This window comes from Brienomyrus brachyistius, chromosome 23, assembly GCF_023856365.1.
Source record: "Brienomyrus brachyistius isolate T26 chromosome 23, BBRACH_0.4, whole genome shotgun sequence".
Taxonomy (NCBI): Eukaryota; Metazoa; Chordata; class Actinopteri; order Osteoglossiformes; family Mormyridae; genus Brienomyrus; species Brienomyrus brachyistius.
The window spans coordinates 10,764,695-10,783,091 of record NC_064555.1 but is presented as its reverse complement, the minus strand read 5'-3'; the positions used below and the strand labels follow the sequence as shown (position 1 = coordinate 10,783,091).

The window sequence follows — 18,397 nt, the reverse complement described above, 5'->3', positions numbered from 1 at the left end:
ACCTTACGATTTTTAAAATAATATTTTACCAATTCTTCAAAACAAATCGTACCACGTGTGAGAAAATGTGTTCAGTGTTTTCTGCTTCATTCTTAGTCACGTGACTTTTCTACCAGCCGCGTATTAGTAGAAATTACTGTATGGGCAGAAAAATGTTGCATTGTTTAACTTTCAACTTACAAATAAGCCTATCGTAGTGGTGACGTGCGGAAGAGGAAACGCAAGGTCTCCTGAGCGACCAGTCATGTTAACCATTGAAGCCTGCTAACGTACGCGCGTTACCAATCACGCGCCGGCGGGCGGGGCTCCAGGACATCCGCGTAACAGCTGAGGAGGGGGGATGTTCCTGGCGGCCATCTTGGATGTGAAGAGTGATTGTTTGGCGTAAAGAAATAATAAAATAAAAATTATTACTTGAAGATTTGTGGAATTAGTATACCAAAAGACGGATAATAAGACGAAGGAAAATCCAGAAAATTCAGGTAGCTTAACTGCTTTTCCGTTTAGAAAAACCACAATGAACTTCGAGTATTTTTTCTTTACCTATGTTTTGGCTTGCTTGGCTGATGCTAGCTGGCTAACTGTGTATATGGCTAGCTGGTTGAAAAGCCCAGCCAGGCATCACTCGTACCTTGCAAAAATACAGTGCCTACCTGCCAAGTCAGACAATAAGGGGCAAATAGTTATAACGGTAGATGTCGAATAATAATTGGAAGAAAACTGGAGCTGGAGCTCACAGTTTATAAGCACCCGTTCTGGCTGAACTGGCGCCGTATAGTTTCCAGTAACGTGGGGATTTGTTTTTACCGCTGAATGGCTTGCAAAATCTGGCCATTTTCAAACTACAATACGTACATTATTCATATTCTCACTTCAATGCAATGTACTTTACACAACTTTAGATACATAATATAAGGGAATCAGTTACGACGTAGCGAGCGATTTAAATACAGAATATGTCTATCGTCCATATCAGTAAACTAAGGTAATTCGGAACTTGTCAAATTAGTGCTTTGAGTGAATCTGCTCTTGCTTATTCGCGCTGAACTGATTATAAGCAGAATCTTTATTTCTAGATGTAACCACTAGACATGCTTGTCGATCAGAGTTATTCCTTTAATGTTTGAGCCCTGTCTGAAGCTCTATATGAAATCTTCAGCTGATTCCATATCTTAGTAGATGTGGTGATGTGAAAACGGATTTCCCGTGTACTGTTTATACGGTGAACATGCGGGATGATTTGCTTTTCATTTGTCTATTTAGCCTGACGTATCCTTTTGATCCCGGGCCCCTGATTTAATTAAGGCGAACGTAAGACTCGGGTGTTTGCCTGCAATATGCTTTACTTTTTATTTAAGTAAAGCCAAAGTCAAAAATATTTGATACGAACATTAAAAAGCTTATTTGATATAAACGTAAGCTTCATTTTTAAACTGTCATACATTTAAGTCTACATTTTTAGGAGTTAGTTTTGAAATGTTAAGAGTCTTGTGTCATGTCTTAGGGTATTATTTTATGTGGAACTTGTATGTTTCAGAATTTTGTGTGTATGCTGTGTTATGATGTGTTCTGTGTGTTATGATGTGTTCTGTGTGTTATGTCTGATTGACACATTAACACTACTTCAATGTTTTTGCTTGCGGAACTCATATTGCTCTGGTCATATCCCAACTGTCACTGAACCTACACTGTTGAAAACTCTTTTCATCTCACAGTGAAAGACGGTATGAAGACAGTATCATAGTCCTCAAGTCATGGCTGATAAAAGAAAATTACAAGGTAAATTCCATTTCAAGTATGTTCTTTTCTCTGAAATAACCAGTGCAATCTTACAATTTATTCCCTCTACTTTTTACTATGGTTAACCACTGTGTGGTTTGGTGCATCCATTGTATTTTACTCTTTGCCTCAGTAAAAGCCTGTTCCATGGAACTGAAACCTGTAATGCAGTTTTATTTAGTCATAAAATCAAGCTTATTGGCTAACATAAAAAGGTCTTTAGGTAGTAGAATTTTTCTTGTATTAAAGAATCTGAGGTTTGATGCAGAAAAGTTTGATTCCCCAGAATTAAATATACATCTTATTAATGTAAAAACTCATATTTAAGTGTAGCAGACATTTTTAAAGAAATTAAATTTACAATCAAAATTTTGTGAAGTTGGAATATAGTTCCTGCTTTATTAGTATAGCATTAGAAGTTCTAAACGGATGCTGTACAGTAGTATAATGTATAACTAGGTAGCTTTTTGAGTCTGCAAACAGATTAACTGACATTAGCCCTAATTTAACAAATATGATACAGATAAGTATTGGAGCTGGCTATGTTAAAGCTAATACTAGCCTCTGATATTGAGATGCACCTGAAGGGCCTGATTATCTGTATCAGGTGTGTTAAATTAGGGCTGCTCCTAAGCTCTGAAGGGTGGTAGATCTCCAGGAACAGGGTTAGTGACCACTGCCTTAAACTGAATCCAAATAAACTGTGACATGCAAATGAGAAAAAAGCAATTTTTTTTGCTACCATCCATCCCATCCAACCATCAGTTTTCTATTCCACTTATTCATTCAAGCATCATAGCAACAACCTAATATGAAAGTAATAAGCAAAACTGTATGAGTTGCATAACCAGTTAGCGTTATGTAGGTCAAACAGCAGTACAGATTCCTTTCAGCAAGAAAGAACAAACTTTGCAAGTAAAACATGACTAAATTGAAGATATTCGGAATTATTTGAGTCAAGTTGATGCAGCTGTATGTAACCATCATTAGATCATGCGACTGGTTTTCATTGGTTGTTGAGTCTTGAATGAGAGGAGTAATGCGAAGGAAATTGATCTGGAAATGCAACCAAAGCCTTTTCCAGAACAAACTTAGTTTTAGGACTCTGTCTCTATCATGGATAAAAAATGAATAGGGAAGTGAGATTCATGACACACAAGGGGATTACTGTATAAAAAATAAACAGCCAGAAAATATTTGACAGGTACAGCACTTCAGGGCTGTGAGGTATGATGGTTTTAGCTTTATTTTACCACAGTAAGTCAGTATGCTTGTTTTGCAGGTTGGATATTTAAAATATGTTCTGGAACTTGGTAGTTGTTACCCAGTGTATGGAAAAAATGTAGAAATGCATGATGGTTGTTTCAGTTGTATTGGTGTCTCATAAATTTATCAAAAATGTGTTTAAAGTTATTTAGTAATGACTTGCACACAGTTTTATTCTTAATGGTCCTGGAGTGTCCAAAATGCTGAAATTAACGTCGCAAGTCTTGCAAGACACTTGACTCCTTATTCCATGGTGATGAGCCAAGTCTCATTAAGATTGGACCATAAGGTCGAACACCTGCAAACAATATATTTGAAGATATTCACTTTAACCATGGTATCAGGATTTGGAGAGCAAATATTTGACCAAATCGTCTTGTAATCCTTCCTTGCTTTATTGTATGACTTGCCTCATTAAGGTAGTAATGAGCAGGTATGACAAGCGAATAATGCTTCTGTTATTCATTGGTTTTGGGGCCTATATGAAATTGTGACACCCTCCCCCTCCCCTTTTCTTCCCTGCCAGGTGAAATAGATCGATGTTTGAAAAAAGTAGGGGAGGGTGTAGAGCAGTTTGAAGACATCTGGCAGAAGGTGAGGAAAATAACTTTTACGTTGTTATTCATGTGTACGAACACCCAAAGCTGACAGTTAATACATGTATCATAACAGCATTGTGTGGAGACCTGTTTTATCCTTGATATTCCTAAATAATTTTTAGTCTTTAGTTGGAAAATCCTTTTTGGCTTACAATAGGGTTACATTTTCTGGGAACCTTTAACTCAGGCAATGTCTTTGTTTTGGTAGTATTTACAGATAATTCAGTGGCCAGTGCATTGCGTTTTACAATTTGAAAACATTATGCAATATGTCACTGTTAGATTTTGTGCAGTGGTATTGTCAAGCAATTGTTTTCAGCTCAGCCTTCATTGCAGTCGTCAGATTCTCAATGCTTTGGTCAAGCTTTTGAGATGCATACATGAGGGGAAGATGGCGCAGGAGGTAGTGCTATCGTTCGGCAACCGGAGGCTTGCATGTTCGAGCCCTGGTTCCTCCTGCCCCCATCAAAGTGTCCTTGAGCAAGACACTGAACCCTAAATTGCTCCTGGTGTGCAGCTTGGTGCCTTGCATGGCAGCCTCCACCACCGGTGTATGAATGTGTGTCTGGATGGGTGAATGTGAGGCATGAAATGTAAAGCGCTTTCAGTGCTCGTACGAGTAGAAAAGCGCTATATAAATGCAGTCCATTTACCATTTGTCTAAACAAATTAAATTTTTTCCTCCCCAAGTTAAGTTCTTACCTGACAGTCATTTCTTGTTGTTGTCCCTAGCTTCATAATGCAGCTAATGCAAATCAGAAAGAAAAATATGAAGCGGACCTCAAGAAAGAGATAAAAAAGTTGCAGGTGAGAAGCTGTTCTTGTGTCATTTCACCTTGCAAGCCACACTTTACTTAGGAAATGCTCTGCACAGAATTTCATGTGTTTTGAAGTTCATGAATGAAATCTGTTACCTTGGGACCTAATCTTTCACATACATATAAAATGACTGACTCTCCTCCTCTACCAGCGTCTTCGTGACCAAATAAAGACATGGGTTGCCTCCAATGAAATCAAAGACAAAAGGCAGTTGATTGAGAATAGAAAACTCATTGAGACGGTAAGCATGTATGGAGCATCTTTTAAATTCAGTGCTTAGGATAACAGGTCATTAACTGTATTTGCATCGGTCAGTGTAAGCAGAATTTGTACATTATGCTTGAGCAAGGCTGACACTTGATAAATGTATTCTTTGAAATGCATGCCATGCTCTCTGTCAAGTTGTTGAGTATTTTAATAATACAGATGTAGCTAGGCTGAGTTAACCTAATGATGCGTTCCATTTGAATTTGTAACTCAGACTTCCTAGTTGGAAATTTCAACTGGAATACCCACTGAAGTTGGAATTACGATTTAAACTCTTAGGAATCTACACAACCATGATCTCAGAAGTAAAGATGGCTGCACCCTTTATGAACAGATGTTAAAGCTGTAGTTTTATACTGTTTTTATTAGCACATGCTTTTTATTTTTGACTCATCTGTTGTACGTACAGTACTGCCCAGTCCCTAACTTGTTGCTATGATGTTTTATGTGCAAAATACAGCATGTGTTAACTGATATTGTTAGACCTGGGGCCTGCTATAGTTATCTGGTAAAGCAGGAAATCTTGCTTATTGAAATGGGTCCCTGGTATTGCTAAATGGCTTTCTGACTTGCTTCCTTGGAATACGGTTAACTGGTGTGTGACGACATTCACAATTCCAAGTACCGACCTCAGGAAGATAATGGCATGCAGAATAAGACCTGGTTCATAATTCCTGCAAACCGTGTCACGGCACGTGCTATAGTTTTCAACTGTCAGCAGTCTTGAATTTTCCTGCTACTTGTGTCAATACATCAGGCCAACCATGTATTTTGATGACAGTCGGGGGTAGCGCTGTAGTGCAAAGCTGTGTTAATGAAGTGCGGATGCAGGTTACATTTAAAATTTAAGAATGTTCCTAAAACTGAACATGTACTGTGTACTTACAGTCCGGGAGGCAGGGTAATCCATAATGGAAACATTTCTGCAAGCTGAAATTAAGATGTGAAAATCAACTATAAATCTAGAAATATTGAAAACTAACCAGATAATATTAACTATAGACAATTAAGAACATAAGAACTATACAAACGAGAGGAGGCCATTCGGCCCATCAAGCTCGCTTGGGGAGAACTAAACTAATAGCCGAGTCGTTAAAATCTTATCTAGCTCTGATTTAAAGGAACCCAAGGATTCAGCTTGCACTACATTATCAGGAAGACTATTCCATACTCTGACTACGCGCTGTGTAAAGAAGTGCTTCGTTAAATCCAGCTTGAAATGTTCTCCCGCTAATTTCCACCTATGGCCACGAGTTTGTGTATTTAAACTAATGCTGAAGTAACTATTTGGTTGGACAGCATCCAAACCTGTTAGAATCTTATATATCTGGATCATGTCCCCCCTCAGTCTCCTTTGCTTGAGACTGAACAGATTTAGCTCAAGTAAACCAGGAATCATTTTTGTGTCCCTACGCTGCACCTTTTCTAAGGCCACAATGTCCTTTGTAAGATATGGTGACCAAACCTGCACACAATATTCTAGGTGAGGTCTCACCAAGGAATTGTATAATCTTAGCATTACCTCCCTTGACTTAAACTCCACACACCTGGAGATATACCCCAACATCCTATTGGCCTTTTTTATTGCTTCCCCACACTGGCGAGAATGGGACATGGAAGCATCAACATACACACCAAGGTCTTTCTCATGATCAGCTACCTTTATTTCAGTGACACCCATGAAATACCTGTACTTTATATTTCTGCTCCCTAGATGGAGTACCTTACATTTATCGACGTTAAATTTCATCTGCCAGGTATCGGCCCAGTCACTAATTAAATCAAGATCCCGCTGTAGCTGCTGATCCGCTAATTCAGTATCTGCTACACCACCCACCTTGGTGTCATCTGCAAATTTCATCAGTTTACTGTATATATTGGTATCCATATTATTTATGTAAATTAGGAACAATAGTGGTCCTAAAATTGGCGGGGGGGGATAAAAGGCAAACGTCAAATCATTTTCATACTGTTTTTATACTATTCAGGCAAATTAATGATTTATCATCGGGCCTTTTTCGTGCAATGCACCTGAACCAATAACAAGCAGCACTACATTAAGATATTTTGTAGTAGTTGGCAAAGTCCTGCAAATTTGTCTATCCCTAGAATCTAACTTACTAAAACATATGTCTGTTTAGTTTATATCTTTCTGACTTTATCTAAATGAAAAATAAAGCTAAATCTTCAAATGAAAAGATTTGACAAAAATAACACTGACGCATTATAACGGGCCATCTGCGTGGTTTCTGTGAGTGGTACATGCTCTTGCTCACAGCCCCCTCTGTGGTTTCTGAGGCTGGCCCCTATAATGAAAATTCAGTGTGAAGTATGAACCAGGCTTAAACCTCAGTGTGTCTGTGCAGAAATTAAGGATTACCTGCAATTCACCTTTGAGTGATGTGGTGGAGGGTTGTAGTGGCTTGTTGTGAAGGAAATTTGTTCCCTCTGTTATTCCAAAATTTCATTCTCCCCATTAATGTAAGCCTTCCACAATTTTTAGGTATGTCCTTTGTAATGTTACTTGTGTGTGTGTGTGTGTGTGTGTGTGTGTGTGTTTTGAACGGGGGAATATTGTCCTAAGTTGTCACATTTACTAATTAGATGTCCCTAACAAGCTGGGAAAAGGCATATGCATTGTTACAACATATATGCTGTGGTTTCTTTTGTCACCGTCAAGTTTTAAAGTGGTGGATTACCTGTGTTGTAAATGTTTTTTAATTTTAACTTGCAGCAAATGGAGCGATTTAAGATTGTTGAGCGAGAGACAAAGACAAAGGCCTACTCCAAGGAGGGTTTGGGACTAGCACAGAAAGTGGACCCTGCTCAGCGGGAGAAGGAGGAGGTGGGACAGTGGCTTACGGTAAGTGTGTCCAGCCCTGCATCTTCTGTCAGATCCTGTCTAGGGTCATCACATACAGTTTTTATTGAGAGGTGTGATTTGGTAAGTGTTTTTTCTTACCTAGATTCTGCCTAACTTAATCCTCCTCATGTGGCTTAAGGTGTTTTAGATGGACATACTAAAACGTGGTGTTGTAAATCCTTAAACCCTTTTCTCCCTCATTGCTCTGTGCCCCTAAACAGAACACAATAGATACACTAAACATGCAGGTGGACCAGTTCGAGAGTGAGGTGGAGAGTCTTTCAGTCCAAACTCGAAAGAAGAAAGGAGACAAAGAGGTGAGTCTGTGCACTTGGCACTTGCTTTGAAGAGAGCTCTCACAGTACTGGCAGTAATGTCTCTTTCTCTGTTCCACAGAAGCAGGACCGCATTGAAGAGCTGAAGCGTTTTATTGAGAAGCACAGGTACCACATACGCATGTTGGAGACCATCCTGCGAATGCTGGACAATGATTCGGTGCAGGTGGATTCAATACGCAAGATCAAGGATGATGTGGAGTACTACCTCGACTCCTCTCAGGATCCCGATTTTGAGGAGAATGAGTTCCTCTATGACGATCTGGACCTCGAAGACATCCGTAAGTAGAGTACTGCTTATCCAAGAAGGTTGTTGGCCTCTGAATTGTACACTGGCATTTTATGGGGCTGTTTTGCTCTGTGTGTGTGTGGTTTTTAAATCACTGCCTGTCACATTGGTCCTCCAGTATTTCACATGGACCGCATGCATGATATGCAAGTGCAGTCATAACAAAATCAGTCTTCGACTTGTTTATGATTGCATTGTGTTGCCTAGGATCTGTTCGTAAGTCAGTGGTCGGGGAGCGCTTTTGACCTGAGGTGTGTGTGTGTGTGTGTGTGTGTGTGTGTGTGTGTGTGTGTGTGTGTGTGTGTGTGTGTGTGTGTGTGTGTGTGTGAGATTTTTTATTTTTTTTTTCCCTTCCATTTCTCCACTTATGCATTGCATAATGCATTAATTACTGTTTTTGTATCGTCACTACTGATTAAAACATACTTAGAAATGATTTAGTTTTTGGTGCAGAAGCCTTTTCTGTTACACTAAGGGCATTATAGGGTAAGAGGATGGGAGTCAAACTACACTTTGACAGCCACATAGGGGCAAGTCTGCCTCTACAGCTGGTAATTTGTGCAATACTTTAATTTGAAAAGCATTTACAACAGCTGTACTGTGTTTTGAGTCAATTCAGTCACTAAATAGCATCGCTGTCTTATCACCTTCATGTAATAAATATATACAAAAATCAATTGGATGGTAATGAATGGTGTGTGAGTGTGCCCTGCGATGGGCTGGCCCCCCATCCAGGGTTGTTCCCTGCCTCATGCCCATTGCTTCCGGGATAGGCTCCGGGCCCCCCGCGACCCAGTAGGATAAGCGGTTTGGAAAATGGATGGATGGAATTGGATGGTAATCTGCCTCAGGCGTAAAAGGAAAAAAGTTATGATCATCCGCTTATAAGGATCAATTTCACCAAGACAGACCTGATCACTCCAGTGCGAATGGTTTATGTTGTTTGCAAGAAATGGAAACACTTTTTCTGCTTTTCTTTACGAACTTGCTTTTTTCATTAAAACTGAAATGTGCCCTTTTTCTTAAGACATTTTCATTTCAAGTGATTTGTGCTTTGATTTCAACTGTTTGAAATGAATAACCATAAATGGTTCATCAGTGTGTTTCCTTCAATTATTTTAAAATCATACAGATAAAATATTCGTCATTATAAAAAAATTGCAGCTTTAATAGTTGAGCATATTTACAGTACAAACTTCGTCCATGAAATATGGACAATATAAAAATAAAATAGTTCATTAATTGAGGTAAAATGTTCAATTGTGAAACTGATTTGAGGTTGTATCACCCAGACCTAACAATAGCTTTTTTTTATTGGCAGACTTTTTAAAAATCATTCTGAACGTACTTGTAATGAATATAACAGAAAATCCGTCTGATGGAGGTGACTTCTCAGTGATGGACTTGATCAGAAGGCCGCCGGTTCGAGCTCAGCCTTGCCCTGTCTGTGGGTCCTTGAGCAAGGCCTTTAACCTCCAGCTCCCTGGGCGCCACAACAGGTGGCTGCCCTTTACGGCCAGCTCGCTCTCACTTAGAGAGCAAGTTGGAGGCGTAAAGAGAATTTTCCCACGGGGATCAATAAAGTATCTATCTAAGAAAAAAAAAAACATGATTACAAGATATTATTTCAAACATGAATCTATTTTTGGTTGTTTCAGATTTTAACAGAACCCTATATCAAAACCTTCAAAATATCTGATGGAGCTGGCATGTTGGAGTTCTCTTAATGCTAATGAAGCATTTTTAAACCGTAATTATTTAGTTAACAGGTAAACTGTGTAGCCCTTCTATGGTTGAGGGACACCTGGTTCAGTACTTCATGCATGTATCAAAAAACATGAATTTATTTAAATCACAAAAATCATATGATTTGTTGCACACCCCCACAATTCAGCAAGACCACTAGATCATACGACGTATTTCTTACATTGGTTGTGACACAATTGATATGTGATCAGGTGAATTTGCCAGTCTGTATAAAAATAGGAACAGGACTTTGAGGTCTTTCTGGCACCGTCCGAGCTTCATTGCAGAAGTGGTCACCTCTCTCTCTCTGTGTTCCTGTAGCCCCATCGTTAGTGGCCACCTCTCCACCTGGTCACTCCCACATGGAGGATGAGATCTTCCACCACTCCAGCAGCACTCCCACCTCTACCACCTCATCTTCCCCTATCCCTCCTTCTCCTGCCACTGGCACCACGGTAAACGGCTCTAACTCGCTTTGTCCATGAATGACATTTTCAAGTTGCTCTCATGATAGGACAGATATATGAACACAAAATAATTCACAGATTTTACTGTCTTTTCCAATCATTCGCCATTAGTGACATGATTATCTCCCATTCTGTTCCTCTTTACTGTAATACGTGTGGCATCAATGGCAAATCCATGATTTCCATGTGCATTCTGAGTTTACCCATACCCTATGGAGGTGCTTGATGGTGTCCATTTCTTCAGCATAATCCATTTTTGTGTTAACCCAACAATGTTGCATCCAATTTATTTGGTCTATGGATGGTTGACGTCCTGATTCAGGGCCGAGTCATGCCTCTTCTTTCCAAGCATAGTAACTATGGGAAAGTCATGCAGATTTAATCCTTTCCCATCTCCTGTGTGTCTGCAGCTTGATTTGAGCCACTAGTACGCAGTTTGTCATTAGCTTTCCAGCAGAGTATGAGGATGGGCAGGGCCCAAAGCTGCATTCAATCAGGGGGAGTCTGTTCTGTGTTAAGCCTTCAAACTAACTTTTGACCCTCAAGGACTGCAATGCCAGCCTGCTGTCATGCCTGTAGCAGAGAAGAATTGGTTTCCCTCTACAGCTTGGCTTGAAAGTCCATGAATATAAGTAATATATTTTGAATTGCCTTGGTCTTTATAGGAGACTTCAGAGGATGATAAGAAACGTGGAAGGTCTACAGACAGTGAGGTCAGCCAGGTAAGTTCAGAATCCCCCAGGCACCTGTTTTGACTGACCAGCGGGCTTATGACTGACGTACTGCAAGGAAATTTCCATGAACCATTTTCATGGGTGTGAGTAATTCGGTATGTGATCTTAAAGTAAGACATTCAGCCAGTAGATGCTTTTGAAGAGTCTTGTCTTTCTAAGAGTAGAGAAAACAATTCATTGCCTGATTTCCGTCCATCCTCAGTCTACATGATCGGAATGTGCACCATATTAACTCTGCTTTCTCTTTTACAGTCACCTGTAAAGAATGGAAACCCTTCGTCCTCCTTGTCCTCCTCATCATCATCATCTTCTTCTGGAACCTCTTCCTCCTCTCTTGTCTCCATGGCCAGCACTGCAGCAGGCAGCAGTAGCATGGCTGGGGGAAACTCTCTCTTGGGCAGTATGGGAGGCCTCCTGCCCAGCTCTGGCAGCTACAGCACAGTGACTCAGCAGCAGCAGTCAGCACAGCAGGCCCAGCAGCAGAATCAATCCCAGGCCAAGAACTCTGTCAGTTCTGTTTCTTCCAACAGCAACCCCAGTCCATCGAACCTCCTGCTTCCCACGTCTTCTGCCACTTCGCCTCCCAGTTCTAGTGCACCTGTTCCCCTTACACCAAATTCACAGTCCCAGGCTCCGTCAGGGCCTACCTCTGTTTCTGGCTTGGGACTTGGGCTTGGTCTGGGTTTAGGAAAAGCAGTGACAGGGGTTAGTGGAAGCAGCCAAGTCTCTGGCCTGGGGCTGTCTGGAATGCCATCTTCCCTCAGCATGGCTGGGATGCTCTCAGCTTCCACCCCTGCCCCGTATGCACAGGCTGCTGCTTCAGGGGCAGTAGGAAGTGGTCTGGGGGGTTCTGGTGGAAGTAGCACCAATAGCACTAGTACTAGTGGAGTTGGATCGGGCAGCAGTAACAATGGAAGTGGGTCATCTGCAAGTTTGCTGGGCTCCAGTCCTGCAGTCGCTGGTGTCAGCGGTGGGATCCTGGGCTTAGGTACAAATCACACTGTAGCCCAAGGCCCTCCACAGGGAGGTTCAAGTCCAGCAGGTGGGCTGGCACCTGGGAGTGGCTTGGGGGTGATTGGTGGCAATGGTGGAACCTCAGGTACTTCTGGAAATAGTGGAGTCGGAACAGGAAGTGGGATTACTGCCAGACCACCCAGTGGGCAGAAGCAGAATGGGACCACTAGTGAGTTTATATTGAAATTTAACGTGTTATGTTTGCATTCTTACTTGCTGTTTAACTGTTTCCTCTGTGTCTGCAGTGTAACTGAAATGTGGGCTTCAGCCTTGACTGAATGTATGGTTTTAGTTCTTGGAGGTTGGAAACCAATTCCATGTCTTCCTTAGGTTACAGTTCTGTAGTGGCTGACAGCAGTACAGACTCGCATAGTGCAGCCAACCAATCGCAAAGTGGACAGCCTTCGTCTGTCAATTCCACTGCAAATCCTCCGTAAGTTCTGTTGTAGCTGAATTTTGTTTTGTTGTAAATGAATCATTCTGGTTCTCTTCGCAGTATAGTTCTTGGTGGATCTGGGAACTGACTGCTTGTATGTTAAGGAAGTTCACTCTTCTCTTCAGTAAGGACAGTGGCTCAAGTCTGCTGGGGTCGATGACTTTGCCGCCCAGTTCCCCTTCGCCCTCCTATAGTGAGAACAAGTCAAACAGTGGAAATCTTCTGAACGGACCTCATTCCTATACACCAAGCTCAGAAGGCATGAAGGTTAGTTGTAGTACAAGTTAATTACAGTCAGTTCTTTGGCATCTGTATGTTTACTGTAACACTGCCATGGTGAGCTTGGGGATGGGCTAGTAAGTTGTCATGTTTGCTGGTCACATCTTGAGTAATAGCGTTTTAATACTATAAAGAGATGTAACAGGCTAGCTTTCTTGGTGACCTTCCTTGTTAAGTCCACCTTAGTCAAGTCTGAATAAAAGTCAAATCCAAGGGGGTAAGTCTGACACGAGATGGTTGTTACCAAATTCATTTATATATAAATTTTAAATTGAGTAATTATCAATGTTAGTATGACTGTGTATCCTGCTGAACACATTTACAGTTGATTACAATTTAGAGTTGTTTCTGGAACCAAATCATATGCATAAATCCCCCAGCTCCATGGGCAGCACCACTGCAGGTGGTTGCCAAGCTTGCCCTCTCTTACATGTGTGTCATGGAGTGCAAGATGGGATAGGTGAAAAGAATTTCCCCACAGGGATCGGTAATGTGTCCATTCATTCATTCATTCATTCTTTCATGCTTCTCAGAAAAACAAGTAGTGTGAACATTTTATGCCTTAAACATGCAATATGGGGTATCATGATAATGGGGTCACATTTTTACAGCTGTGTAGCTAGTACCTACCATCAGCAAGCATAACATCATTGATTTTAAATCTGCTCCAGTAACTTAATTGAAGCATATATATGACAATATGTAGCTGCCCAGTTTGTGTTTTAGTTGGAAGGTTTGGTGTTATTCAGTGGGTTAAAAGTATGGTCACACTGGAGTGAAAAGTTTCTAGTGTCTTTGCAAGAATTGAGTGAATTTTTATATTGAGTGTAACCCACCCCCACTAATATACTGCAATAACTTTGGTTTTGAAAATACTGTAAGGCAACATGCATGAGAAGCGATGTGCTAGAGACATACACACGCATGTTTTTCTTCCACAGTATTGTTAGGAAAACTTTCATAGCCATGCAAATGTGCCTAAAATATTCATCTGCACTGTTAACAGAAATTACAGCTAATACGAACTTGAGTACTGATTTAGGTAAAAAAAAAAATAATAAGTTATCGGAATTTTGTTTTGAGTCCTGTTTGAATTACTGCCAGCCAGGCCATGTTTCTCTGAAATTTTTATATGTAGGCACTTGCAGTCAAAAAGGACAGGGTACCCAGATAAAGCTACGATAATGAGGGAACTGAGGGGTCAACCCTGCCCATGCCACACCAAATTAGTTTAACTATGAGAATTGAACTGCAAGTGAAAACATTCTGCAAATTCACTTCACTACAGGAAGCAAATTTTCTGATGGTCACATTGAGCGGTTAGAATGGAACTGAATGAAAGGCATGCTAGTGCAATCGTACCATACAACTCCTGTGTATGAAATTGCTGGTTTGATTCTGCTCCCAGTAGATCAGTCATGCCACCATTAGGGCCTTGAGGGGCAGACTGGAGATAATTGTTGAACATGGTTGGTTGTGAAATGGACTTTTTGTTTTCGCAATAGCCCCTTTATTTACATGTGGACCCCATACTGAACTTGAGTAACTGTGTTGACCTCCTGATGCAATTTTTGCTGTCTGTCTGTCATCCCCTATCCCCCAGGCTCCAGAGCCACTCAGCTCTCTGAAGTCCATGGCAGAGCGTGCAGCCTTGACATCGGGACTGGATGGGGAGGTACCCACCTTGCATCTTACAGAAAGAGGTAAGAGTAGACAATGGGTTATTTAGAATGGTATCGACTGTTAGACATCATGTTAGTATGGTACTGTAGGGAATCGGAGTAAATGAACAGAGTTATTCTTAGATGTCCTGTCATACCTACCTTCCCTGTTTTTGATAGATATTTTCCCTGGTTCTACCACCTCGTCTGGCCCCCCTGCAGCCCCTCAGCCTTCTTTATCTGAGGTCAGCATCCCACCCTCGTTGGGTGTCTGCCCTCTGGGGCCTGTGCCCCTGTCCAAAGACCAGCTGTACCAACAAGCCATGCAGGAGTCTGCCTGGGCTCATATGCCTCACCCATCTGACTCGGAGAGGATCAGGTATTCCTTTACGGATTCTCTTTGTGCCTCTGTTTTGTTCACGTTAAATCTTTCAGACTTTGTGTTTTGAGCTTTTGGTTTCTGTCTGTCTTCATGTGTTTTGATGAAAGTTCTTCTTGGTTTCCTTCTTCCACCAGGCAGTATCTAATGAGGAATCCAAGTCCCACCTTGCCTTTCCACCACCAGGTGCCCCCTCCACATTCAGACTCTGTGGAGTTCTACCAGAGGCTTTCCACTGAGACACTGTTTTTCATATTCTACTACCTTGAGGTAACACTGGCCATATGTGCATATTCAGAGAACATGTGGGTGTGTTTGAGGGAGTTGCAGTTGTACTAACATTTGCGTTTCACCCTCCGTCAGGGAACCAAGGCTCAATATCTTGCAGCCAAAGCATTGAAGAAGCAGTCATGGCGATTCCATACGAAGTATATGATGTGGTTCCAGAGGCATGAGGAACCGAAGACGATCACAGATGAGTTTGAACAGGTACACATGGTAATCATGAGGATTACAGACCAAAGCAGACCCGTTGCTTTTAATTCCCATTTACAGGTCCTTTTAGTATGCTGTGAAAACTCTTTTGCCCATTGCCCATCCTATGGGCCTAGGTTTAATTTTGTAATTAAGTTCCTCAGTGGTACATTTAGTGTAAGATGGCAGACGTATTATTTAGCTTGTTTACTCTTGAGTTTTTTCTGCAGTTTGAGTTATAGCAGGAGGGGGCACCATAGCAGGAGGGGGGCGGCATGGTGGTGCAGTGGTTAGCACTGTTACCTCACACTTCTGGGACCCAGGTTCGAGTCTCCGCCTGGGTCTCACGTGTGTGGAGTTTTCATGTTCTCCCCACGTCATCGTGGGGTGTGGGGGGGTTTCCCCCACAGTCCAAAAACATGCTGAGGCTGATTGGACTTGCTAAATTGCCCGTAGGTGTGCATGCATGAGTGAATGGTGTGTGAGTGTGCCCTGCAATGGGCTGGCCCCCCATCCTGGGTTGTTCCCTGCCTCGTGCCCATTGCTTCCGGGATAGGCTCCGGCCACCCCGCGACCCAGTAGGATAAGCAGTTTGGAAAATGGATGGATTGAGTTGCAGCAGGAATAATTTTCTTTTTCTTTTTCTTTTTCTTTTTTTTTTTTTTTTAGGGGACATACATCTACTTTGACTATGAGAAATGGGGCCAAAGAAAGAAAGAAGGGTTCACATTTGAGTATAGGTACCTTGAAGACCGGGATCTACAGTGAGAGACTAATGATGGAAAAGGGTTTGATACTGTTGACATTCCTGGACTGAGCTGAGTACAGCAAGAAGACAGGTGCTGAATGGACTTTAATGCTTCATAAGAATGCATCTGAACCTTCTTCCTGGCCTGAGGCCCCCTCACCACCACACACCCACCATGTGAATGCATTTGAACCTCCTTCCTAGTTCAGTGCCCCCGCCCTCTCTCAACCTCAATCATTAGTTTGAAGCTCTTTGGGGACGAAATGAGCTAGAGGTCTGTATCGGAAATGAGTGTCTCTCTATGTATTTTGGTGTAGCTTGCAGCTCTGAGAACCAAAGATAATTGGGCATCGCTTCCATTTGGAAGTGTGGCAGTCGATAAAGTGTCAGGAGAAAAGTCAAGACAAAACTGTGGAGACATCCAGGACCATGACATTTGACAGCTCTTTTTTTTCTCCAGTTTTCAGTTTCCGAAGATGCAGCCTAAAAGCAAGCTTGTCTAAATTAGCACTCTTGCCAAAAGAACATTTGTAGACCTGCTCTATCACAGCCCATAAGACATCTCATATCTCTGTCAAACCTGCACAGAGCCAACAACTATGCAACAAAGCCCAGCTTCATCGCTGTTACCAAATCTAAACTATGGGGGTTACTGTGAAATTTGAGCAGTGCTGAGGCTTAAGTGCGACAGGATTCTGCTAAGCTCAGGAGTTGACAGCGTTTCCCATTTTGGCAAGCGTAAAACTGCATTCTGAGTAATACATTCAGAGTAGCACTTCAATAAGACACTAAAATCAGGGCCCCTTATGAATTAACACTTTGAAGCACCTTCTTCTGGAATAGAAGAAGTAATAATAATAATGGGTATTATAAAAAATAGTGGGTATTAGCCAAAATTTTTTTATATGAATACTTTCTGGCTTTGCAAGAACGCAAAATTTGGTAAACACTCATTCTTCTGTCTGAGGTCCCTTTTTTCTTAGTCATGCTTTAATTTTTTATGTGGGAGTGCATTCTTGAATGAAGTAAAAGTATTACATTATCTGAGGGATGGAGCGGAATCAAAATCAAGACTTTATGCCCCATTAATTGAATGCCCAGTTTCATTATTATGTTTACTTTTGGTGAGAGAAGGGAATTGAAGAATACAGAGATAAAATGTGAAATTCTCTCATAGTGTTGTATAGACTTTACATGCTTATTTGTTGTCATCTAGACAGCATGGTAATTAACACTTCAAGTGAAGCAGAAAAATATCCATGAAAAGAATTGTAAAATATTAATAAAATTACTTTTCAGAAAAGTTGTCTGCACATGGTATGCCTTAATGCATTTATGTATGATTAATTTACAAAGTTCTGGTTTTACGTTCATGGAACGCGTATACATTAAAATGAGTCTGGGCTTATTTGTGTTTCTGTGTAAGTGGAGAATGTGCACAGTGGGAGCCTTTTAGCTGTCACTGTCTCCACTTTGCTTTGCTAAAGGGATGTTCAGTGGTTTTTATACTGTTAAGTCTGTTACTGTATGAGTCATTAATTTACAGCTAAACATATTTCTCTTGTAAAAGGCCATAACTTACAATGTTAAACTTTTCTGATTTACATTCAATTTCATTTGTGCATTTTCACACCATTAACTTAATGAATATAATGTCACCAAAATGTGACATTAAACATGACAATCAAAATGCTAATGAATAGTCAATGGGATAGGATACCCTTGTTTTCTTTACCTCATCTTTCGTGACACTGATAAAATTACCCCCATAATCATAATACCATATAATATCCCTGTAAAATACATTTTAAATGTGTATATATAGCTAACTGAATAGTATCAGTGTCAACTCATGCCACACGAACACCAATCTCAACAAAATGCAAAACAAAAAAAAACTGGCATTACATGATATAACCTTGAAGTACATTAGGAAGTAGAGAACAAAAAAAATAGCAAATTAACTCAGTGAATGTATGCTGACTCCAATCTGGCTACGGAAGTTCATCCACCTCACACCTGATATTAAATTTTGCTATCCCGCGAGGCAAATATTTTATTGGCCTGATTTTCATTGGAGCCACTCCTTGAGGTACGGAGACTGGACAGTGGCCAGATCTCTGTTGATGGGTATACCTATTCGTCTAGTTGCTCTAATGGCTTCTATACTCTGAGTCATTGCTGTGGCTAGATCCTGGTTTCAGCATCCTAAGTTGCATCATTGCCCTTGGTACTTCAATAA

The 18,397-nt window shown here is 41.1% G+C and overlaps 1 protein-coding gene across 4 annotated transcripts; it reads left to right on the top strand.

Moving 5' to 3' along the window:
* Positions 1-330: 330 nt before the first annotated feature.
* LOC125718941 (CCR4-NOT transcription complex subunit 3-like) lies at positions 331-17,458 on the top strand. 4 transcript variants are annotated; one of them, XM_048993264.1, is made up of 18 exons: positions 331-482; positions 1,716-1,779; positions 3,572-3,639; positions 4,377-4,451; positions 4,615-4,704; positions 7,465-7,593; positions 7,815-7,910; positions 7,990-8,209; positions 10,285-10,418; positions 11,096-11,152; positions 11,417-12,347; positions 12,509-12,611; positions 12,740-12,881; positions 14,497-14,596; positions 14,777-14,933; positions 15,071-15,203; positions 15,297-15,422; positions 16,077-17,458. In XM_048993264.1, exons 2-18 carry the CDS (start codon positions 1,755-1,757, stop codon positions 16,173-16,175), a joined length of 2,685 nt encoding a protein of 894 aa, XP_048849221.1. In that variant the 5' UTR covers positions 331-482; positions 1,716-1,754; the 3' UTR covers positions 16,176-17,458. The 4 variants fall into 4 exon arrangements, with proteins under 4 accessions (XP_048849221.1, XP_048849219.1, XP_048849220.1 ...); XM_048993262.1 differs by having other exon boundaries at positions 14,735-14,933; XM_048993263.1 differs by lacking the exon at positions 331-482 and adding an exon at positions 1,074-1,415 and having other exon boundaries at positions 14,735-14,933.
* The last annotated feature ends 939 nt before the right edge of the window (positions 17,459-18,397 follow it).